Here is a 27,263-nt window from a genome sequence, read left to right as displayed (position 1 = left end):
TCTTTAGTTCAAGATTACGTGGATGGGCAAGGAAAATTCGTTAGTTCAAGAGTTCGTGGAAGGGCAAGGCAAGGTCATTATTTTAAGTGTAAGTGAAAGGGCAAGGAAAGGTCGTTAGTTCAAGAGAATGAAAAGGGGGAGAAAAGGTCGTTAGTTCAAGAGTACGTGGAAGGCAAGGAAAGGTCGTTAGTTCAAGAGTACGTGGAAGGGCAAGGAAAGGTCGTTAGTTTAAGAGTACGTGGACGGGCAAGGAAAGGTCGTTAGTTCAAGTGTAAGTGAACGGGAAAGGAAAGGACTTTAGTTCAAGAGAACGTGGAAGGGCAAGGCAAGGTCGCTAGTTCAAGAGTATAGAATGGGAAAGGAAAGGTCGTTAGTTCAAGAGTATTGAAAGGGAAAGGTAAGGTCGTTAGTTCAAGAGTACGTGGAAGGACAAGGAAAGATCGTTAGTTCAAGAGTATGGAAAGGGGAAGGAAAGGTCGTTAGTTCAAGAGTATGGAAAGGGCAAGGAAAGGTCGTTAGTTCAAGAGTATGGAAAGGGGAAGGAAAGGTCGTTAGTTCAAGAGTATGGAAAGGGGAAAGGAAAGGTCGTTAGTTCAAGAATATGGAAAAGGGGAGGAAAGGTCGTTAGTTCAAGAGTATGTAAATGGAAAGGAAAGGTCGTTAGTTCAAGAGTATGGAAAGGGGAAGGAAAGGTCGTTAGTTCAAGAGTACGTGGAAGGGCAAGGAAAGGTAGTTAATTCAAGAGTACGTGGAATGGCAAGGAAAGGTAGTTAGTTCAAGAGTATGGAAAGGGCAAGGAAAGGTCGTTAGTTCAAGAGTACGTGGAAAGGCTAGAAAAGGTCGTTAGTTCAAGAGTACGTGGAAGGGCAAGGAAAGGTCGTTAGTTCAAGAGTACGTGTACGTGCAAGGAAAGGTCGTTAGTTCAAGGGTAGGGTCGTTCCTTGAGCTTATGATTTTAACTTCTCAAAACAAAAACGGTCTGAGCCTTTTCTTCTTTGAGGCATGATATTACGCAAATAAATAGAACACATATATCACCGAATACAAACTTTTAATGTTAAAGAGATGAATTTATTTTTTATTGTACATTGTTTCAGAACTTGGCTTCCGGATTGATTTCTAACAATAAATGAAAATAATATTCATCCGCCATGTATATCGTTTTCTATTATTTGCCCTGATAAAAAGTCACTACATAACTAGAGATGTCCCTCAAAAAAGCCAGAGGCAAAACATGCCGATTGAAAATAAATGTCTGAATCTCTGTTGAATACAATAATTGAACTTGAGTAAAACATGTTAAAAACCCTTCTGATAAATCATTTTGTGAGATCGACAATCGCATTGGAATATAAATAAAACAATCCTGTCATATGAATCCTAAAGGTGTTTCCATTTAAGTTCAGTGTTAAGTATATATGTTTGTAATGTTTTGTTTAAAAAAAATGCTTGGACTCAATACTCCATACCTGTTGCAAAATACAGGTAATTCAATTTATTTACGATATATTATCATTCTTGCTCTTATAAAGTTAACATTGATTAATCATCAAATATGTATGTACTAAACGTAAAATATGTTACAATTAATGTCGGAACACTACTTCAACTACACTGACACTATTTTAACAGCACACTAAGCAATATCCTCTTTCAGGTTAAACGATTTTAAAGATTTGATTTTGTAAATATATTGAAGGAATGAATTTCGGGATTAATGTCACCATATGAGTATAAACTCAGTTGGGCTGGTTAAAGTGTTTGGAGTCCGAAGGATTCCACGTGTGTTTTTACCACCTCAACTACGTTCGTATCCCTGATAATGACATCAGTCGCGTAATTCATTACTGATATTAACTCCAATAGTTCATTATTTCATTCTTACATTGTTAAAAATATACTTTATTTCATTTAAAAAAAACTTTATAGTATATTTTCTCACCCGTTTTGTAAATAGAACGACCTGACCGTTACCGAAAACGGTTTACCGAATAATGTAACAATGACTCGGGAAATTGAAACACAAATGACAACAATGCATTTCACATTTTATGAATAAACACTTTCTAACATATTGATTTATGTTTTTCGGGACCTGCTGACACGATACAAACAATAGCAATTTCAAATTAAATGTTCGTTAATATGCGATGATTCGCGATCCGAACATATCGGAAGACGATGCGTTCATCCGAAAATAGTCACAATTGCCGAAAGGCAGTTCAATAAAGGAATGGTAGTTGAGGAGTAAATATTCTAATATTAATCCGAGTTGGATCAAATCCAATATGTAACAATTCAAGTGTATGTGAATTCACGCATTAGCTAAGTAGCCATGGTATTACGGTATTGTGTTGAGGAGCTATTTCTATGAAGGATGAGTATATAAACTATGCATAATCGAGCCACCTTTACGGCAAATAAATCAAGAAAGATTTTGAATTTATATTGGTTCCACAATTGTTTGAATTAAGCACCTTTATTCTGTGTGCGTTGTTTACTGCGGTGCCGTTCATGAAACATATATGACTGTGCTCACTAGGTAAACTACATTCCGATATATCATTTAAACAAATGAGCGTCATCTATCTCATATGTTGATAAAACAATGCAACACCATATGATATTAGATTTTGGGAAAACAATCAACTTGTAGTGTGCTGATGTATCTCTTTTGTCTTAATTTGTCTGCATCTATTATGAATAGGCAGTCTTTATCCCAAATTACGACGTTATAACATTTGGTTTACGGGTAAACGCATGACACTTTTGGCATATTGTATGCATTTTATATGATAATGTTCATGTTTTCATATGTTCATATTTTTAGAGAATGCCATATTATCTTCGGAAACATAAATTTGGCGACTTGTTATTCCAATACAGGCATTAGCAGATATATCTTTGTCCAAGAGTCTCCTGTCTGTGACTGATGTCGCCAGAAAACAGAAAGCATGCCCATAGTTTTAAGCAGCTGGATATAAAACTTATTTACGATAGAACACTACCATTCTGTAAAAGTATTTACTAAAGTAACTTTAATTCACTGTCCTTGTCTTGTACCAGCTTCTAAGTTAAACAAAATGGTATTCATAATGTCTAAAATAGCTCATAGAGACACTGTATTGTAGTTTTTCGGAAAAGCACCGAAACGATCGTAACGTAATTGACGGCGACGTCGGTTTAGAATAGGTTTCATTGTTGAACCTCGGAGGATCGCGTGATCAAAATGGACCAGTCAACATTATTATTGTAAAATAAAACTAAAAAAAATATTTGAAAAACTATATTTATGAACAAACAATTGTTTTAACTTTTAACCGATTAAAGAAAAAAACAACATCAAGATAAAGAAAACGTATGTATATACATACATATTTTTCAAATCATTGAATGGGTATTAAATAACTTGTACACAAACACGTAGGCTACTGTCTTTTATAGTTTTGTTTTCGAACCTCAGGAACCGTTTCATCTGAGTTGAGAGAAAAGTTTCAGAAGATATTTTGCTTATTTAAAATACTTCAAATAAATGGGTAAACTTAAAAAAAAATCAATCTTAATTCAAAACAAATAACATTATGAATGGAGGATTTGCAATAAGCATTGACGTATGATTTTATTACCTACATTTCGTTAAATCAAATATTATTTAGCATTCAACTGAAATATTAAATGAATATAGCAGTGCTAGCATGACTATCGTTTGCATATGCAACATTTGTAGCGACGTCGTTCGCGCTAAATTTAGACTAGTATTTCGGTTTTATGGCATGTTTATTATTGTGATTAATGCATTTTAATAAACATGGATGTTTAAACAAATCACACAGGTTCAGAGAAGTAATATCGATATACAAGCATTTCGATATTTTTACATACTATTTTTTTTTTCAATTCTCACCTCAGTCAAAAACGGTTTTGAGAACAATATTATAATATCGGAAGAAAATTTAAAGCAAAAGTCAATTTAAGTAAAACTTAAACTTATATTTTACTTCAGAGTAAGGAATAGGAGCACCACTATGAATATTTCAATACAAAAATGTACTAGTAGCATAAATAGTAACGTATTTATGGCCTTGTTAATGATATACAAACAGTTAAAGTTGCTAAGTTCAATCTATTTTTGTTCTTGATCACAGAAATGAATCGCTCGTTTGTGACAATAACACAAAGATACCTTTACGGACAAGCTGAGGAGTATGTTTATCATGCTTAAATATTGTTACATTCATGACCCTTTGTATACATTAGTACATGTATAAGACCATTGGCATATTTTTTCACACTTAATAACATGCCTTTAGATTTCATCCCCTTTTAAGTATGATATGATCGGTGCCCATATCCCTTTTGTGATGGCATTAGGTTGTCTCATAAATAATTAATGCGTAAAGACATATTAGTCTGTAGAATCATAAGTGATTCTGTGATCTTGAAATGGTTTTAATAGTGTTAGAGTAGGATATTTTAAAAAGGTTAACACTGTAGTTTAAGTTCATGTTATCCTGGAGAAATGTTAAACAATAATCAAACCGACGTTAAGTATGTTTGCAACGGGTATGATTAACATAAAAGGCCTGTTGCTGAACAATGCAATGCGAAACTTCATTGTTTATGTGTTTCTGTCAGAGGACATCAATGCATGAAAAAAATGTAAATTCAGTCGTCTTTCATTGTGTTTGTGTCTGATAAAATTATTAACTGACAATGCGTTTTATATAAAAATAATCTCAGAACATTATAACAATAGTCATTAAAAGCTTCTGATGAGATTATATTGGCAACCGCGATTATGCATACAAATGATTAATAAAGTTGCCCTTCTTGAATTTCATCACAAAGAATTGTCAAACGACAATGCATATCGGGTAAACAAAGTAAGCATGAAATGTCAATTTCAAAGTGTTTTTCCTGCTGGTGTAAAAGAAAAGGGATTCCAAAAATCAAACCATCCTTTCTTTCGGAAAAACGTCTAATGTGATTCGCAAAACTAATTTCAAACGAGTTTTAAAATAAACAGACTTTCTATGTTATTACGTCATTGCAATCATCAATACGCAAAGTGAATGCATTTTAACAAAAACTCCCTAATATGAAAAATAGTTTAAGAAATAACACAACGAAAACTCGAGACAAGCCCAATTTTCAAAAATTCGAAAAACTAAACCCAAGCCGCAACCTAGCTGTTTGTGGCCTTGAAAGTTGATACCTTGATAAAGTCATTAACGACTTTCAAAATCCATAATCTGTTGAATAAGATATCAGGCTGTATAACAATTGTTGAAGTCATGTATATGATATGTAGCGTTTGTTAAGGCCCATTTATTTTAATATTATTTCCGTGTAACAAAAAAGTCGGTAACAGACATGACCTTTTGTTTATTGTAATATTATATATAGTTTTATATCCAGCTACAAAAACCTATCGCCATATTTTATGTTTTTTCGGCGACACCGTTCCCATTCGGAAGACTGTTCGACAGTAATATATATCTTAAGTGCAATAGAGTGAAATAGAAAGTCTCAATTGAAAATGTATCTAAAGACTTTATGACATCCGTAAAAATATGTAAATATGAAAATATTAAAAAGTTTGAATGCAAAGCTTAGATACCATATTTGATTGTTTTAATGGATTGTCACGTAACTCAAGTTCTAGACCGTCGGGATTCGGGATAAAGACGTCATATTCAGACTAAAAACAGAAAATTGAAACGGTAAACATATCTTAGCATGCTGCAAATTGAATAAATCTCCCCATGTCTTGTGATAAAGTTGTATTGTTCCTCGGTATATTGTATAGAGGATATTATTTTGTTTTAATAAAATATCGCAATATATTTTATCGAAGAAGATCAAATAGCTATTTTACGAGAGGCATTAAACTAAAAAAACAACAATATATGTTTGCATAACAGTGCCTTAATTTCAAGTTATACACTTGATTTTACCTTTTTTGGAAAGATTGCAACATGCTTTATTAACTCATTTCGAAAATGACGTTGTGAACGGCATGTGCGCTCAAGTTTGATTCCCATGCGAGAACTAGATTACATTTAGTTAAGTAGTGAAGAAATCATTTTGATATTTCCACTGGTTTAAACAGTAAAATATCAAGTTTATTCCTCTAATAAATTATATTACAAATCAGAAAGGATATAGGCATTGCTTTGATACGATAACAGTCTATTTGATACGTAATCCTTAATTACATGAGATGGATATAGTGTAAGCTATAATTAGAGAACAAATTCTGATAACAAAATCTTGTTAACCTACTTACTGTGATGAAAACGGACACAAAGTTCACTGTACTGAAAATTGCAGGATAGTGAAAGGAGGTAGTTGATATTTGGTAGTTGGATATTCAACTTGTAGAATCTCTAACCAAACCAAATATCAACTTATTCGAATACTCAACACCCTGCTAGTTGCCAGTTTGGGATTCGAACAATCAGCTACATAGTAGTGAGATGTTGATGATTATATATTTAGCTACTCGACCATTTCAAGTTGCTGTTTTTTTGCGATATCGAACTACCAACCAGTCAGATTTTGCCATTTTAAATGGTTGAAAGGTACACATGTGAAGAAATTAAACGCCAAATGTGTTTTATGCATGTACACAGAGAAGTATCTTTGTGGGAAACTCTGTTTAATTTGAGTATTTTACTACTTTCGCCAGTTAGATATTCGAAAATTTCCTCTGTAATTTATATTAAATATATATTGATAAAGTCCTACTATTTAAAAAATAGATCAATTAAAACAAAGTCTGCATTGTCGAATTGTATTCGATTCTTTCAAAAATAAGACAACCATTTATATCCTTCTTGCGATCTTTGTTAAATAATGGTCGAATGTAAAACATTTGATTAAAATGAATCTGTTCTTTCTCCGTTTCGAAGAGATATTTAAAATGTTCGTGACGAAAACAGTTAAGTTTCCAGTAGTTTTCACATTTCATTCGCTGCATCATCAGTGAATGACACATACCATTGTTCCAATCTCTATGTTGCGACACAGAGCACGTTAAATGCCAATATTGATTGTTGATATGTCAATAACCCTACCTTGTACTTGTCTATTCATGTTTTTATTTAATAGGATGCATCTTTTAAGCAACTGTTGATTTTTAAAAACAAAATCAAGGGATAAACCCAATCCCAAAATGGTATTACCTAAATGCCTACGATATCTTGTTCCATTTTGTTTCATTCATCATTAGGTAAACTGTTGTCACCTAGGAACCCAATATTGTGTTGGTTTTAATTGAAGGCGATGGGGGGTTGATTAATTGTATGTATGTGCTGTCAATCCTGTTACCTTAGTTAAAGTATAGTGGACATTTCAACCGTCTGTTGAGTCAAAAGGTACCGAACGTTTCTCCAGTTTCTCTTATTAATTATGATTTTTTGTCATTTGTACCGCCGATAAACAATTACTATAATGTTAGTCTCATTGCTCCGCAACTTGATTACTTTGCCATGGTATTCAAAAGAGTACATACATGGTTTTGCTGACTGGGCGTAGCTTCCTTTAGGCCGGGTAAGCCGCGGCCTACAAATTTTGCACAGAAAACGAAATAATAAAAATCTCAAATCTGCAATAAAAACTGAAGGCATAGGGGGTTAGGGTCTTAAATTTGAAATCCCGACAAATGCGCCTTAATATAGATTTAATTCAAGGTAAAACACAGTGATATTGTTGTTTGCATTAATGTTTTTTACAACAAATCGCACCTACGACAACCTAGCAAAAATGAAAATAGGGAGGGGAGACCCCAAAGAAAGTGGCCTACACATTTATTTTCGTCAAGCTACGCCACTGGTGTCGGCGTCCATGTCTTAGTCTGTGACAAGACCTTTACCATGCAAATGTGACGGCTTGGGGAAATGCGGCTTTGAGTCCGTAAAATAAATAAAGTCATAATTAATTCTATAAAAACAGAAAGGGCAAAGTCAATACGCATATAAGGCACGAGAAAATGACATAAATAGAGCTCGAACGGCATTATGTGCCGTTGCATAATGAATGGTGTCCTAGAATTCAAACTTGGTCAGCACTGGAAGTTACAATTGTATGTCAAGACATTATTACATGGATTGGCTTAAGTCGGTCACACACGTTCTACAGCATGTGCTGGTCACGGAAAAAATCGTAACAAGGTAAATGAGTTCTACATGATCTTAAATGATGACGCAAAATGAAAATTTAAAATCTGAGAAGATAATTAATCACAGAACAAATTTAAGAACATGTTAGAGCGCTGTTCTTAATTTACTAATTAACGTGTTTTGGCATTATTCTGTTATTCTGGCTCGTTCCATAACGCTATTTTATGATTAACGGGACCAATTGCCAAACCCCCATCCCCCCATCGAAGGCTATATTGTTTTATACTTAAGAGTTTAAGAGAAGTGAATTAATTTACGAAGGAAGATACATTCAGAACTTTTACCAGAACACGTTTTACTTAAATGAAAAGAAATATTTATCACGTTTGCAAATTCATTTTCGATTTAATTACTATGTTGTCAATAAAATCAAATCATGTTATTAGTTTCTGATAATTTTTAAACAACTGGTTGGATATTTTCAACCTATTGCAAGAGTCATACTTTCGAAAGTATTTTTTTTCTACGAACTAAATTCCGGGCCTAAATTTCAAACCTTAAAAATATTATGAGTTTAAAGAAAACTTTTGTCCAAAACGCTTTTAAAAATAATTAAACATATGTTTAAAGTGTTTAAGGATGATCGAAAATAGTTTTAAAAGGTCTTACATACATCAGACATACATTGAGCCAAAAATATTTTACCAAGCGCCGATGGATCTTTGCCAGCTCATTATTCCGTATTCCGTCCTTATTATATAATAATATAATTAAAAAGTAAAACTCTGTACTTATTTATGACGTCAAAAATCATAATAACCACAGGAAAAATCTAATTTGGTGGAACATCTTAAATCTCATAGTGATTCAATATCCAGTATTTCAGTTATAATTATATAATTATACTTCAATAAACTAATCTTGAATAATCGATGACGTCAAAAGTCATAATAACCAAAGAAACATTCGATCTGGCGAATGCTCAAATATATCATAGTCAAACCTTAGTTTATGTTGGAACTAAATCATTAATCCCTTCGCGAAACACAATAGCTATAAATTAACTCCACATGGCATCCATCCACTTTATCAGTAAAACCATAACAAAACTCTTAAACTAGATAAGCATTTTACAAAGCAATATTTTTAATTCAGTAGTCTTTCATATGCAACTCAAACTGTCATATTATTTCTGCTCTAGTCGTATAGGGTTTTTACAGCATTAAAATTTCGTGAATATTACAGTAAAAGTTTACTACATGTTTGAGCATGTGAATGGTTTAAATTGGGTTATAATTATCGTTGCGAAAATATTTAATCCCCTTTTATAATAAAATGAATTATCCGACCTAGAAACTGTTTTTTGTACATAACAGGGAAAATAAGAACTAATTAATGTGACCTCTTAAGTATAAACAGCTGTTTAAACAAGCAGTATAAGAGCAAATTTAAAGCTAGGGAGGATTGAAATCATTACTGCTGTTGAAAATTGGAAACGAAATCACCCCTAGGATTGTTGATGAAACCGCCCGCTCTAACGCCCCCCCCCCCCACACACCCCTACTGTTTTTCCAGGTTTGAACTAAGCGTAGATTTCAGTTTACTTTTATACCAGGTGTAAATAAATTATAATCTGTGTTAAAAGTTGGCCTGCAAAGTTGATGATTTGATAACACCTGTTGCCATTTTAACTTCAACAACATTGTTCTGATATTTATAAATCCATATATATTTGAATCCAGATAAGTGGCATGTTCGAAAACATTTATACAGTTAATCATAATTTTTTTTACTGCATTACTTTAATGACGGTTTGTCTAATTTAGCCTAATAAAAGGATGCTATTATTAGTTTGTAGCCTGTTAACATAAGTCTGATAAATATATTTACGTATCATACTGTTCTTATAAGTCCGTTATTAACTATGGTTTGTCACATGAGCAAGTTATGTTAACGTTTAAACGCAATATATGGTGTTTTTGATAATAACAAACTACTTTCAGGTTTGATTTTAAGGGTTTCGGCGGTTTGGAAAGCTGCTATGAACTTTGTATTTGAATAAAAAACGCATTTTTTCGTAAATGGATTCAGCAACATGTGGAGCCTTTGCATATAGCTATCATTTCTAAAATTCTTTAAAACAACGAAACCGCAGATGATCGTTGGCCTGTAGTTCAAAACAATGGTTGGATTTTCCGCTATGGGTTTTTTCAAAGTCAACTAGTTTTCGGATGGAACGAACCAACGAAACTGTCCCCGGATAAGATTTCGATAGTTCCAAAAAACATCTTCGGTTTTCTTAAAAACACACGATAAAACTGGTTTTCATTTTATTTGAAACTGTTACAACAAATACACATTTCGTAAGAACCGAATTAAAAGCCGAATGAACACAAGGGAATTTTTTTGCAAAATGCTCAGTCTAGGAAGTTCCCCAGCAAAGTTCAAGATCACACAGTCACTGATTCTCCATCAATACACACTGTTTCTGATTGATTTTACAACGTTTTGGGGCTCCGTGAATTGGAAGTTATATCCATACGCGCATCAATCAAAATGGCACAAATCAATGTAGTAATCCACCAGCTAAATGCAGATTCGCACCATTGAAAGTGACACTGACTTTTTTTCAGCCACCTTATGACATGAATACTGATAACGTCAAGCATTTATGGTATTTTTCTTACTCACAACCTTCATCCGCCAAATGATATAATAACAGATGACGTCATGCATTTTTGACATTGTTCATTTTATTGATTTTCAATTTGTTGATTTAAATGAACTCCCAATATGTTTATTGTTGTTTTAAAGTACAACCTTCAAATCCGGTTGATAATTGAGATATGATTTATGTTTTGAATATTCTTTTATTTTTTTTAATTTTATATTTTTTGTAATTGTGAATAAAATGTTTTATGTGGGACTCTTTTCTTTCCTGTGGATGGAGCAGCCAAGTACTAAGTGCAAATTCTTTACAGTAGGACACGAGAATGTGTAATGAAGAAACGTTGACTTAGACTTCGACTGTAAATGTGTGGAACCTCAAACTCGTCAAAGACTTTTAGATTGCATATAAAATCAATGACTGTTTGATCTCATACCTTAATGCATATTTCAATAACAATTCAATACATATATTTACTTCAACCAAAGTTCTTGAAATAAATGTATCTAACTGTAATTGTTCATATTGAACTTTTCCAAGTTTTTGTGGCTAGGTTCAAAAAGTATGTTTCCAGTTTCAGAACTTGGAGTGTAATTCCTAGATAAGTTATTCAGGTTCTTAACGAGTTGTATAAACGACGGTTATATCTTCACCCTTACAGCAGTGAATGTAAAAACCCTCCACACCATCATCTCCAGTGATACAGAGGAAGGGTGACATTTCGGCAGTCAAGTCTTCAAGACTTCCAGTTCCGTATTTATAACTATTAACCTGTCACCTCATTTTTTAAATTTAGAACTGAATGTCTTAATGTCTAAGAATTTGATTTGAACAGTTCAATTTTTGCTATTAAAAACACAGACAAGATAATTTAATCAAAATATATATGTTTTCAGCCTGGATTGGTAAGGCGAGTATTTCTGCATGGCGAAGTTAACTTTATTAGTCATCATTAATATGTTCTAAAAAAATAATACATTTCTTTACTATCTAAATTAAAACGACAATTCATAACAACAGGAAGATACACAGAATTAGAAAAAAAGGTTGCTCTTTATTGTTACATACATGGGCATTCATATAAACTATATGTGTATCTAGTTATTGCAATGTTGGTTGTTGGCCCAAGAACGTTTTATCAGATCCTTAAATTCATTTAAGGCTAAAACTATTTATAACTTTTAATTGTTCTACCGTAGTTTCCTGTTCATGGCGTAAGGTCATGCAACGTAGACTTAGATATTGATATTGAACGGCATACTCGTACTTTTTGATGAAAAATAAACAACGTTTTTGTTATTTGTCGCCTTTACTCTTCAATAATTAAGATAATTAAATATATAAACACAAATACAATGAAAAGTGTCTACTAGTGAATACTGGTGCCTTTGGAAATTTGAGTTATTGAGTTATTTCAAAGAGTGATGGATCAAGAAGAAGTACAAGTACAGACAACTTGAAGGTCATCGTACGATGCTTAAACTGATAAATGGATAAATCGCATTACATAATTGCAACAATTTTAATACCCGCGGATTTAAGTCTGTTAAATGAATGAAGTTGCTAAACCTCATCCAATTCTTTTCAGGAAATTAAAGGGCAAAAAACCCAATGCAAAGTAATTCTGCCTTTTCAGCACACTGCACACGTAGGTGACATCACAAGAGGACTATTAGATGCGATACCTCGAAGGATGTCATTTGCAGGTATATTAGTGATTGGTTTACTTGGAATTGAAATTTTGTAAACATCGAGCACATTTAGGTATGGTTTAAATCTGTCATCAACGTCGTTTCTACAGTAAAGGAAGGGCTACATTCAATTGAAATCAGGAAAATGAGTGCATCATCGAATCAGTACATTGCGTAAATCCCGCCTTAAACCATTATATAATTTAAATGAGATAAATAGAACACATACATGAACAAAAAACACATTGGCGGGCAGGGATTGACTTGAAACATTTAAAGAACCTGTGGCGTTTTATAAAAAAAAATATGGACTACATTGATATTGTTTTTACAAAGTCTACTTTATGATTGCATATGAAACATTTCTATCTGAAAATGTACAAACAATTGCGAATATTTAAGTAAATGACATTTTGATAAGGAGACACTATTTCTTTCGTGGACAAAATGCAAAATGCCTTTTAAAATACTGATGCAGATGAAAGTTGCCTGCGACGGAAGTGGATAGTGTTAACATAGTTTACCGGCGTAAGGCCAGTATTTTGTGTATATACCAAAATGAACAAACAAAGGAAAGTGCTTCCTTAGAATGGACAATTGTAAAGTTCATTTGGCTTTATCAAAAGGTTTGTATATTTTAACTGTCAACTACCAGCATAGTACTAGAGATAAAACAAGCCTGCTTCTACATTTAGAGTACCTTTAAGTACACACGAGCTCTGATGGGAGTTACTGTTTATACGAAATCAAAGGAAATCAAAGGCAAAGGAAACAATTTTAAACCTGGTACGAAAGGGAATAACTTTGAAGAAGACATTTTGTAAGTGTAACATGTTGTAAAGTATATACTTTATCGTTTAGCGTGCGGTTTAAGTGAATATAATTATTCGCATGAACGTCACAGAAAAGTTAGCAATCCTTCCTTAATTGAAGTATATGTGTAGTGGGAAACAAAAATACACTCTGAATCTTGGTTAAAGGAAACGTTCATGCCAGAATGTTTTGGGTGTTCCCCCTAAATGTTTTGATTATTTAAAGGCACCAAAGTTAAACTCACAAATAATCAATATGATCAGATTTAACTGCAAGTTCTCGAACCAATACGAAAGTGTGTACTTACTTTTAAGCCATAGAGAGAACATTACAAAATAACCACGAAAGTCCGAATAAAATGATCTAGTTACAATTCACCAATATGTTTCACTCTTCCACCCTTATTCATGTATTCAAGAAAACAATATTCTTTCTCTTCTTCTTCTTATTATTATATTACTAAATCACAGATATTAAATATTGGAAATTGAACAAGTTGCATCCACCAATTTATACAATAATAGTACAAATAAAATAATGGGTTCTCTATTAAAACATGTAACAAATGCCCTGTTAGGCCTCAACATACATCATTTCTAATAAAGACATTCTTTCAAACAAAATTGTGAGAAGATTGCGTTGAAAATCTTTTGAATCTCACAATGTTAACTTGTCATATAATTATGCCCCTAAGCGTGGTTTATTTTGGAATTTCCGACTACTTGGCTTGTCCTTGTAGTTTTTCATTGTATTACTGGTGAACTGATATTTGGCATTTAGGAGCTCAGTTTGGTGTGCATGATTAGTTAAAGAAAAGAATTCTGGCTTAATTTCAATGTAAGGCTTCATGTAAACAGAAGCCCCATTGTGCTAACACATTTGTTAAATAACTGGCCTAGAAAGGTTGTTACAGAACAGAGCTGTACTGAATGATATACATGAAACTTTTAAGCACATTTAGAGATTGGCTTTATCGAATTGGTCATACACGTTTTTTCTCCAGTAGTATGGTTGTTGATAGGTTGTTAGTTCACGAGTATGGAAAGGGCAAGGAATGGTCGTTAGTTCAAGAGTACCTGGAAAGGCATGGAAATGTCGTTAGTTAAGGAGTATGTAGAAGGCCACGGAAAGGTCGTTAGTTCAGGAGTACGTGGAAGAGCAAGGAAATGTCGTTAGTTCGAGAGTACGTGGAAGTCCAAGGAAAGGTCGTTAGTTCAAGAGTACGTGAAAGGGCAAGGCAATGTCGTTATTTCAAAAGTATGGAAAGTGCAAGGAAAGTTCGTAAGTTCAAGATGACGTGGAAGAGCAAGGAAAGGTTGTTAGTCAAAGAGTACGTGGAAAGGCAAGGAAAGGTCGTAAGCTCAAAGGTACGTTAAAGTGCAAGGGAAGGTCGTTAGTTCAAGAATACGTGGAAAGGCAAGGAAATGTCGTTAGTTCAAGAGTACGTTGAAGGGCAATGAAAAGTTGTTAGTTCAAGAGTACGTGGAAGAGCAAGGAAAGGTCGTTAGTCCAAGAGTACGTGGAAAGGCAAGGAAAGGTCGTAAGTTCAAATGTGCGTTAAAGTGCAAGGAAAGGTCGTAAGTGCAAGAGTACGTGGAAGGCAAGGCAATGTCGTTAGTTCAAGAATACTCGGAAGTGCAAGGAAAGGTCGTTAGTTCAAGAGTACGTGGAAAGGCAAGAAAAGGTCGTTAGTTCAAGAGTACGTGGAAATGCAAGGAAAGGTCGTTAGTTCAAGAGTACATTGAAGGGCAAGAAATGTCGTTAGTTCAAGAGTATGAAAAGGGCAAGGAAAGATCGTTAGTTCAAGATTACTTGGAATGGCAAGGGAAGGTCGTTAATTCAAGAGTACGTGGAACGGCAAGGATAGATCGTTTGTTCAAGTATACGTGGAAGGATATTATCTAATATTAAAACATATTATGTACAATTCTTAATTCCAAGTAGTGTTGAATGAAGATAAAAAAAAACAAAAAAAAAAAACAAGAGCCGTCGTAAGACAGCACGCTCGACTACGCCGCTTTGACTTAGAATACAATAACGATGTAATAATACCAAGTTTGGTCTCTTTATGTCAAACCTAACTAAAATTATTCGATACATAAGGTGACTTTGATGCTGCACTCCCACCAGCCCGCCCAAACAATGACGCAAGTCATTCAAATAACTTGATTTCCCAATATGAAAATATGGTTAAGAATATACAAATATGCCTTTCAAAGGAAATTAAAAAAAAAATAAAATAAAAAAATTCAAGGGCCATAATTTGTATTTAGGCTTAAAACAGAGTTATGTAAATAATTTTGAATTTTATTATGTGCATTTAATGAACGGTATAGAAGTTTTTTTTATTAAAATCCCAACTTGCCCTTAACTTTTACTTGCCATAACTTGTATTAAGGATATGGAGTTATGTAACCTCATTGGGTGATGGTCCTGAACAATTGTGTGAAGTATTAAGTCAATTGAATGAAGGGTATAGAAGTTATTAATAAATATCCCAACCTGCCCTAAAATTTTAACAGAAGTTGCATAGTCAATCAGGGGCCATAATTTGTATAAAAGATAATATGGAGTTATCTTACCTCATTATGTGATGGCTCTGAACATCTGTGTGAAGTATTAAGTCAATTGAATGAATGGTATTTGAGTTTTAAGTGAAAATTCCAACTTGCCCTAAAACTTTAACCTGCCCTAAAACTTTAACCTAAGTCAATCAGGGGCCATAACTTGTATTAAGGATAATATGGAGTTATGTAACCTCATTGTGTGGTGGTCCTGAACAACTGTGTGAAGTATTAAGACAATTGAACAAAGGATATAGAAGTTATTAATAAATATTCCAACCTGTCCTAAAACTTTAACCTAAGTTCCATAGTCAATCAGGGGCCATAATCTGTGTAAAGAATAATATGGAGTTATCTAACCTCATCATGTGATGGCCCTGAACAACTGCGTGAAGTACTAAGTAAATAAGGGCATTGGACTTATAAGTGCAAATCCCAACTTGCCCTAAAACTTTAACCGGACGCCGAAGCCGACGCTGGGGCGAGTAGTATAGCCCACCTATTCTTCGAATAGTCGAGCTAAAAACACTGCAAAGTGCCATACATAACTATTGTAACACAGTATATTGGAACTCTGGAATAAAACTACTATGGTAAACTAATAACTATTGTTAGTTTTATTGAAGTCAAAAGTTTGTCGATAAATAAACTGGCGAATTTCAAAAGCTTATTCCTCTATATAGCAAGTAATAAACTCTTCCATTTGCAAAAAAACACCACATCGTTTGCATCGTTTACGCTCATAGCAGTCTTTTATTAATGCTCAATTTGACAAATATCTCAAATGGACTTGGAAAGTTTGCTTAAGTCAAACGTTAATCAAAACGCAGTATTAATGATGAGACGCATTTAATGAAAACTGACAAAATTTAACGACTTAAAATGTGTCACATTTCCTATTATTTGTTTACAAAGAAATGTTGTTGTTTTTTTATAAATTTAAATTATTATAAGTTAAACATGAAATCTGAGCTGGATCAGTTCAAACATAATCTCTATTCATGACCGCGATAAAGTCATTAATGGCTTTCAAAATACATAAATTGTTGAATTAGGTTTCAGGCTGTACAACAATAATTGAATATATGATATGTAGCGTTGCGTGGTACATATATAATCAAGCGATCTAAATGCCAATTTTTTTATTTTTTTTTCATACATAATCATACATAATCATCTAAGTAAGGCTGATTCATTTTACGATTAATGTGTAATAATGAAATTGGTACCAGACATGACATTTTGTATATTGTTTTATCATATATAGTTTTATACCCAGCTACAAAAACTTATCGCCATGTTTATGTTTTTTTGGCGACAACGTTCTCAAACAGGAGACTGTTCGACAGTAATATATATCTTAAGTACAATAGAGATAAATATTAAGTCTCAATTGAATATGTCTCTAAAGACTTTATGACATCCGTAAAAATAAGAAAATATAAAAATATCAAAATTATCGTTTACAATGCCTATGATACCATATTCGATTGTTTTAATGGATTGTCACATAAATCATGTTCTAGAACGTCGGGATTCGGGATAAAGACGTCATGTTCAGATTAAAAACAGAAAACTGAGACGGTAAACATATCTTAGCATTCAGAAAATTAAATAAATTTTCCCCAAACCTTATGATAATGATGTTTTCCTCCTCGGTATATTGTATAGAGGATATTATTTTGTTTCAATGAATATCGCAATATATTTTATCGAGAGAGACCAAATGCCTTATTTTTACGAGTGGTGTTAAACTAAAAAGACAACAATATATTTTTGCATTACAGTGCATTAACTTTAAGTAATACAGTTGATTGTATTTATTATTTTGAAAGCTTGCAGACAGAACGAGCGAGATTATATTTCAAATTAGTGAAAAAATCAATTTGACATTTCCAATGGTTTAAATAGTGAACTATCTTGTTATTCCACTAACAAATTATATTATAAGTCAGAAATGATATCGGTATTGCTTTGATACGATAAAAGTAAATGTGATACGTACTCCCTAATTGCAAGAGATGGATATATTGTAATCTATAATTAGAGGAAAATCCTGATAACAAAATCTTGTTAACCTACTTACTGTGATGGAAACGGACACAAAGTTCACTGCCATGAAAATGGCGGGATAGTGAAAGGAGGTAGATGGTATTTGGTAGTTGGATATTCAAATATACAAATACTGACTTGTAGGTAGTTGTATTTTCGAATCTCAAACCACATCAAATATCAACTTATTCGAATACTCAACTCCCTTACCAGTTTGGGATTCGTACAATCAGCTACATAGTAGTGAGATGTTGATGATTACATTCAGCTACTCGACCATTTCAAGTTGTTTTTTGCGAATATCCAACTACCAACCAGTCAGATTTTGCCTTTTTAAATGGTTGAAAGGTACATTTATATGTGAAGAAAACAAACGCAAAATGTTTTTATGTTTGTACACAGATGTATCTTTGTGGGAAACTCTGTTTAATTTGAGTAATTTTGCTACATTCGGCAGTAGGATATTCGAAAAGTGTCTATGTAATTTATATTGAATATATAATGATAAAGTCACACTTATGATCGATCAATTAAGATCAAAGTTTGCATTGTCGAATTGTATTAGATTCTTCCAAAAATGAAAAAAACAACATTTATATCCTTCTTGCGATCTTTGTTAAATAATAGTCGAATGTAAAACATTTGAATAAAATGACTCTCTTTTTACTGCGTTTCAAAGAGATATTTAAGATGATCGTGACGAAAACAAGGTTCCAGGTATTTATCACATTACATTCGCTGAATAATCAGTGAATGACACATATCATTGTTCCAATCTCAATGTTGCGACACAGGACACTTTAAATGCCAATATCGATTCTTGATATGCCAATAACCGTGTTGTGTACTTGTCTGTTCATGATTTTTTTTGTAATTGGATGCACCTTTCAAGCAACTGTTAGTAAAGTAGTAAAAAATATTGGGGGATAAAACAATCCCAAAATGATATTTCATAAATACCTACGATAAATTTGGACATTATTTGTTCCATTCAGCATAAGGTCACCTAGGAACTCAATGTGTTGGTTTCAATGTAAGGCGATGGCAAAAGATTGATTAATTATATGTAAGTGCTGTCAATCCTGTTACCTTAGTTAAGGTATAGTGAAAAATTTCAACCTTCTGTTGAGTCAAAAGGTACCGAGAAGTTCTCCCGTTTCTCTTTTTAATTGTTTTGTGTCATTTTTACCGCCGATATCGAAGTAATGTTAGTCTCATTGTTCCGCAACTTGATTACTTTGACATGGTATTCAAAAGAGTACATACATGGTTTTGCTGACTGATATAGAAATTGAAGCATTGTTATGTATTTATCGAAAACCCTTTCAAGTAATATTTTAATTTTATTGGGTCACTAGACATGAACACGTAGCACCGCGGTAATGAAAACAAAGAGATACTGGCTTAAAGGTGGGTAAACTATACTACAATAAAGTAGATGAGAATCCAGATGTTCTATCTGATGTTTTTACTAAATAAATGCCATTGAGAACCCTTTACCTTCAATCCATCAACTACTTTTCCTTTCTGACACAGGATTTCCGTTTAAGGCCATTAGTTCTTGACATACCTTATTACCACACACCGAGATAACCGTCCAGCCCAGATCATGGAAATTAATATTGATACATCTGTTTCATTCAACATGTATGTTACACTGATTTCTGAAGAGAGTTGACCCATTAAATATTTCGCCTATGACATATTTAAGTCTTAGAAGGATAACATACTACAATGAATAAAGAAAGAGCCAAAAATGCTCACATGTTATAAACAATACCATACATCCTGCAATTAAATATTTACAGCGTTCGTTCCGTTGATTTTATTCCGTATCAAAGTTTAACTGCATAACTATCATTTGAAACTTTGAAATATGTATGACGTAGAGACAAATGTTAAATGCATCATGACTCAGACTGAGTAATGATTTAATGCTTTAAACTCGTATAATAATACAATGAAAAATACAGGGACAAGTCCAGTATTCAAAAGAATAAAAATAAATAAAACCGTTTAAGGAGCCCGAACGAAAATAAACTAGAGACACATTACCACCACATACTCAAAAACAAACACCAAGTACAAACTTACACCACATACAGAAATACAAACACCATTAACAAACCATATCCTCATCAAAATTCTTTTACCGCTAAATGAAGGGATTACCGCCTTGGAACGGAACTCGAAATAGTTCGTACGTATACATATACAAGTACTGTTTCCCAGCTCTATAAAAGCAAGCATTTTGCATCCAGTCATGCTTAGTGTGTACAACATGCCATGTTTTAAATGAATTGTTTTGTAATTTCATAAAAGTTACTACTACTAATATATATTGTTTTGTACATCATGCATAATTGTTAGTTATCTGAATATCAAGACATTTCATTTTAGATTTTATCGCTCATTCTTGAATCTTGTTCAATATGAATATTTGGCAGCCCCTTTTCTAGTGTGTTTTCACGTACAGAAGTTCATTTGAAACACGTACGGAAAATTCCCTTCGAACTTGTTCTTTTAAGACCCTATGACATAGTGCAGCATTTTTGTATAAAAATGTAATGTTGGAGTTCTGGGACTCGGGTTCGACCGTAAATTTTGTATGTTTATTCAAATAAAGTATTTTGAAAACTGAACAGCTGAAATTAAGAACAACTATTATTAAATATGTATAATGGTGCATTATTAAAACACAGAAAAAGGTTAAAATGAAATAGTTCCATTGTTATGTAGAGTGATTTTGTATGTAAATTTAATTGTTCAAATAGTTAAAATATAGGTTATTAATCTCACAAAATATGATTTTGGATTGACTCTGCAAGCGTAAAATATTGTATAGGAGACAACATCTAAATTGTTTGCAAAGCATAGGGTAAGAGACGGGGGCAAGTGTTAGGGACTTTTTTGGCGTAAGAAAAGTTGTTATCAAGTGTGTGAAGAAAGTAAATCTGAATATTTAATTAATATGGAATCGTGACCATTTACTTCGCATACGATTTAATGTTAAGATATCTGAATGTGTCCTTAATATTAACGTTCTACAGAGTATTTGTTTTTAAATCATAACGCGGGGTCATTGTCGAAAGTTATCAAACCTTTCTGTATGGTAATGTTGTTCAGAAACTTCATAACATATCACGTATATCATTTGATACTCAATCAATATGTTTTGTGATTTTTCTTCTGTAATTCAAAGATGTTCGATGTACTTATATCAAGGTGAATGTAAATCTGAATGACAAATAACCTAAATGGCCCTTATCTAAAGATATCAGATTCTCTGGAAACGTAAATGTGGAACTAAGTGGCTGAGCGGATCAAATATTACTATGGAAAAGAAATCTACAGTAAGAAAATCAAAGAAATGTTGAGATGATTAATCAAGATTATTTGAAAGTGGACCTTTATGTATTTTTTAAAGATTAAACAATACATTCCGTATCATTTATCAGTTAGGGCTTCTGCATCATTGTTATTACAAACACAATCGAACGGACATAAATGTCTGTAGCCCTGCAGTATTACCGGTTCTGTTGTACTTTAAAACCAATGCAAATGCACAGCTCGTTTAATTTCAAAACGAGTGATGATACAATTATTGTGTCATGGATATGTATATAATTAATTGCCTAAATAGTGTAAACATGAGCAAAATTCCAGATGTTCAAAAGTTGTTTTCGTATCCCGCCTGAGAAATAAACCATTGACCAAGTGATGTATATTTTGTTCGTTGTATTTATCACTTCACTATGTTTTGTGGTTCTGGCTTGAGCCGTCTTTGTTTATAATCAGGTAAACATTGATACTAGTGTGATGTTGAATTCTCTCTTACCAGTTTAAGACCAAAATATTCATTCAGCTTGGAATTGATAATAATTGTTTACATTGTCATTGGTTGATTAATGTTTGTGTGTCATTTCGCTGCTGAGGTTCTATTCTTACGTTTAAAGGTGTGTTTGTAGATGCGTTGTTTTACAATCTCTCTGCTCGAGGCCCGTTCAATGAGTTCAACTTCAGTCTACATCGGTACATTTTCTACATTAAGAAACAAATGAGCCCTCACAAGTCGTACTATAGACACCAACCTCTTTTGCATTCATACCTAGACATAATGCGCTGTTAAAAACACGTTAAATCACAAATGCAATTTCAGAAAAGTAATACCTTCAATTTTAATCCCAACGGCCTAGAGCGGTCTGGTAAAACAGCCTTCTTTAGTGGTCAAAGCCACAATGAATGGATATGACATCTAATGCATGTAGACCTAGACTTGACGATCCCTATTTATTCATATGATTATGTTATAGACAAATAGAACATATAACTTCACGTTAATAAGTTGATGCTATGATATTGAGATTTGAATTTTATTTTCTTGTATCTGTTCATAATAATGAACTGAGTGTGTTCAAGTTATAAACTTATAATATATTTTCATTTTCTGTACTGCTATCTAACAATACCATTAATGCTACAAAATTGAATAAAAAATATGATATTTTCTTTTAATTTCATAAAAATAATTGCTCTAAATTTTCGTTATTTTTTTGTATTTACGTCATGCTTGTCTTACAGAATTTTGACGTCGTATAACCGGTTGTGATGTCGCTATTGAACTGAAAATGGCTTTTATTAAAGGTTAAGTGTGTATGCATCTCAGTATTCACTCTACCTATCAGTCCAATTTATTTCCGAGTATTACATGTCTCTAAGGCATGTAGAGCGGGAATTAGGATTTCTTTGTCAATTTTGTGGTATTCAGCTCATCATTAGCGCGGATGAAAAAAGAAGGTCTTTCTTTTTGCTTTTTTTACTGGAAATAAATCATCAGTTAATCGATTTGACACCCGTCAGTATATAATAGACACTTGTTTTGAACTCGTCCAGAACTCGTGAAATATATTTCAGAAAAATGCTTACATATAAGTTATTCAACGATACATTTTACAAAGCATTATTACCGTTAAATTTCCATGAATGTTTTTTTCGGAACTTTTTACGTCTTCTTGCACAAATGTGCTTGTTATACGTCTAATAATGTCAGCTTGTTAGAAAAGTACGAATACACTTGAAGGTCTTCAGACTGTTTTCGAGGTCGAAAAACACAAGTTCACATAAATTGCACTCGTATACGACAAGCTAACTCCTATATTGGGCGGAAGGAAATATACAGTCTCCCTCTGAATGTGTCATGATGGGTATTACATGTACCTCAGATACAGTCGACAATTTTCAATTATTTTTGGGAGGCCGGAGACACACATGTACAAATAAAACAAGCAGACTGCACAAATATCAAACTAGCTTTATCGCTTCATGGCATAATTACCTAGTCCTTCGAAAGGTAAGTAACACAAGCTGACTTGAACATAAGTTTACTCGGGATTTAAAATATCTTCATTTTACATAGCATCATACTTGCCTAAAAGGTATAAAATAATAAAGTGTTTAATATCAGCCTTATCTAAGCCAGTATCAACTTAAAAACAATAACAAAAAAGTAAAATATATAAACTGTTAATGAAATAACAACTACTCCACGACCGGATACACTTATCACCTTCAAACAAATGAATCATCCGAAACAACAGTGCCGAATCTAAAATGGTACGATGCAGTCATTAAACGACAAGGAATGCAGGAAAGAAGATGCTAATGCAACGTGACCCTAGTACTGTGACCTGATACAATTCTAACATTGATAGCGCATGTCACCTTGATAAAGTAGAATTTGTCACCTATATAACATTTGTAAAAAAACAGCATTTATTACCAAAATGAATACCCATGTTTTAATAGCTGTTCGCCGTTAGGAGAAATTGCTAAAACATGACCCAAACCTTCCTCAGTTTGAACATTATTAATTCGTATCAAATTTCGCTTGTGCGAAAATGTTTTTCTATAACACTCGTGAAATAAAATACGATAAACACATTTCCTCTATATGATTTTTGTAAGCACCCAAATGTCTTTGAAAAAAATAGCTGTTGCAAACAGTAATTTATAAGCTGAAATTGTGTCAATTGTCAGATCTGCAATAAATCTTATTGTATATGATATTAAATGATATGAGAAAGAGACAGAGATACATTGGGGAGGTTATTACTCCTTGGAACAAGTCAACATTACTTCCAAAAAGAATGTCACCTTTCGTTTGTTTAATACACATGCTTACTTTACATTAAAGGCGACACGCTAAAAAACTATCCATTAACACAGTTTGATTAAACTATCAATTCATTCATATGCCTTTGGGTAGTCAACGAAACGACGAAACTATGTGTCCAGTATCAACACCAAACGTAAGTGAACGTTCGCAATCTTTAGCAATAGATCTTCACTTCCAGAAAAGTAATTTCAATTAAGCGCAGTTTCGATAAAAATGAATAAACACACCCACGAGGAAAATCGATGTGATACGATTCTCTTTCCCCGATAGCGAAGTACCGTGATATGCGTAGACATACACATCTTTGGGAAGCCGGGATTCTAGTTAATCAGATTTAGTCGCTTAAGACCGAATCGCATTTCATCATAATTCAGACAAAAGCAACAAGTTCAAAGAATTTAATCAGATTTTGTTAAAATAATGAAATTCAGTGCTTCTATAGAATGATATCTTATCATTATTCTCAATTTAGCTTAAATTGGGAATACATGTTTTTAATTGAATCCTTCATTAAAAATATAAGACATGATAAGCTTTAATAAAATTGGTATGTTAACAATAATACGTGTCATAAAAGTTTGTTTATAGAATGTACAGAACTGACCGATACTAAAATAATATTAATTGTTATACGTAGTAACCTGCAAAGCTTCTGTTAAAACTGACATATTGGGAAATGTCGTTTTATATTATTACAGTATTAAAGAACCTGTCGTTTTTGTAATACTAATTAGTAGGGATTAGTAATACCACTTGATGTAAAGAAACAATTGGCAGAGAAGTCGTAACAAAGTATACTTCAAACAGGTAATTCGGAGCCAAGTATGCCGTATTCTCTATTGTGTATATATTGTACGTGACTGAGTTGATTCTAATCTTTTTCATACTAAATTAGCTACTTCACTGAGTTTCAACGTCGGTTAAAGTTCATTTACTACACACCTACAACACAGGTATTTCTAAAATCGCTGCCATTCCCTTATAATTAATTAATTTAGTGTGTAAACAAGAACAACAAACTGTACCTGTTAGTCACCCAAATTCTTCAGTTTGAACACCTCATAATTGCAAAAGATGGGTAAGAACTGAATACATGTCTTTGACATGTGAGAAATATTCACCTCCTTTATTTTTCACATTCCCTTCGTCCTTACCTCATTTATTATACCATGAAAATTCAAAGATTGTTAAGTTCGTTATAGGTTAGCACTGTGTACCTGTGCATTTTAACATCTTTAAAAGTGTTTACATATGATATTGGAAGACAATATTTTAGCAAATATACCTTTAATTTTCGTAAACACAGACGTTAAACTCAAAAGCAGAAGTAACACACATACCTTTTAAAATCCGTAAATCATTCAATTGTGTTTTTGCACTCTAAAATTTAGTCATTTTATGAATAACGTCTGTTGAGCAAACTGGCGGAAAACCAACGAGAGAAAAAAATGTTATATTTATTTTACACTTACAATGCACTTAAAAAATTGATATCCCATGGTGCTTCTCTCTTAATTTCTCGTAATACTCTATCAAAAAAGTTCTTTTGATGCAAAGCTTCAAAGGGCGTCGTAAAACAGCCTGTACTCTATCACGATATATCAATTATATTCATATTATAAAGTTGTTGTTGAAAAAGAAACTGAACTATATTTTATAATCCCTTTATGTCCAATATGTTTTAATTTCATGAAGGAGCGAAATTACTTTAGTATAAATATGATAAACTTCTAAAATAATTCGACCTTCAACGTTTATTTTTAACCAAGACAGGAACTCGCTGAGAGTGTTTTAAAATGTAGTACTGATAACATTGTCGCTTAATGACCTCCACTTTGTAATCAAAATTACCGGATTTCGCTAAATCAAGTACACTTTAGTTACGATGCAGCCTTTCGATGTTGGTGTATTTTGTACCACGACATACTCACCCATGTTTATTTTTTCTGCTTGTTAAAAGCGGCGTAAATCCAGTGGCATTACAAAACTCAAAGATGAAAGTTATATTAGCAAAAAAAATCCATCTACATCGAGAACAACACAATGAAACGACCCAGGTGAAATACCGGATAATATGACCAGATTATATATATAAAGAATTTTCCATTTATCTTTGTGTTAAAAAATATTTCAGAACTGGGAATATGGCATGTATGCTTTAAGTATTACTAAACAAATCACTCACAGATTTTAATTTGGCAACAAATGGTTTTAAACTTGTAGAGAACAAGTTATTTATCTACTTTTACGACCACACACCAAACAATTACTTACATATCCTCATTTGATCAGAGTTCAAAAGAAAGTTCAAGCCTCAAATAATCAATAGTGCCAATAACACATAACACTTTTGTGCAAAATAAAACATTTTATGTCGTTTTATTTTAAATATTAATAGAAAACAGCCATAACTGTGATGGAAAAGGAGTGAGATGTTAGGCTACAGGTGAGCCATACATTTATTTGAGGATGCAGTTAATCAATTCAATATTTTGTTTACATGTTGCATCAAAATCTGAGAAAACAACTGTGATTTAGGTAAACACAAACAAGGTGTTTTTAAACTAAGTCATGAACTTTGACCTCTAACGTGAGCTTGATCTTTTATAACATCAATATTAACATTTGTGTCAGGTATTTTGAAAATTCCAATACTTATGTGACTACTACAGAAAATATTCAATTACATATATGTTAATGTAGCCATGGTAATTAGGGATTATATCCATCATTGTTTTTCCTTTAACATACGCCCACTAAAACCATCTCCATTTACCCATGAGTTTACTCCATATAATTTGTATCCAAACACTCCAAATATATTTGAGAACTCGCGCACGAAATGCTGTATTGCGTTTTAAGTTTTAGTTTCTGTGCATCAAATACATAAGTACCAAATATTCCTGACAAAAATAAACATGAGCTGTAAATCCATTTGGTAAGCGGTATTCAATGGTCTTTTACGGAATAATCAGGATTTTCGGAGTAAGCAGCAATGCTTGACATTATATATTGCGCAAAATAGTTTAATACGATTTCTTAAACAGTATTTTGGTAGAGCAACCAAAGAGTGTTCATACGAAGGGGAATTCCAACTGTTTAAAATCTAGAATTCAGGAGTTAAAAAAGGCATTTTCTGTGAATTAATTTCCGTGTTTTTAAAAACCCTGATTTGTT

General features: G+C 32.9%; 1 protein-coding gene across 5 annotated transcripts in view; it reads right to left on the bottom strand.

Moving 5' to 3' along the window:
• The window catches only part of LOC128219347 (N-methyl-L-tryptophan oxidase-like), a 168,169-nt gene extending 142,337 nt beyond the window's left edge, over positions 1-25,832 (bottom strand). For 3 of the 5 annotated variants that reach the window (XM_052927165.1, XM_052927187.1, XM_052927179.1), the window contains exon 1: positions 25,427-25,832. Coding sequence is in view for 1 of the 5 variants with exons in the window: in XM_052927157.1 (XP_052783117.1) it covers positions 25,559-25,585 (27 nt within the window). In the remaining 4 variants the exon portion in view is untranslated. The remainder of the gene's footprint in view (positions 1-25,426) is intronic. The other 2 variants (XM_052927157.1, XM_052927199.1) reach the window with 1 other exon arrangement.
• Positions 25,833-27,263: the final 1,431 nt, after the last annotated feature.

The sequence above is a fragment of the Mya arenaria genome, chromosome 2, assembly GCF_026914265.1.
Source record: "Mya arenaria isolate MELC-2E11 chromosome 2, ASM2691426v1".
Lineage (NCBI taxonomy): Eukaryota > Metazoa > Mollusca > Bivalvia > Myida > Myidae > Mya > Mya arenaria.
This window is presented reverse-complemented; position numbering and strand designations above follow the sequence as displayed.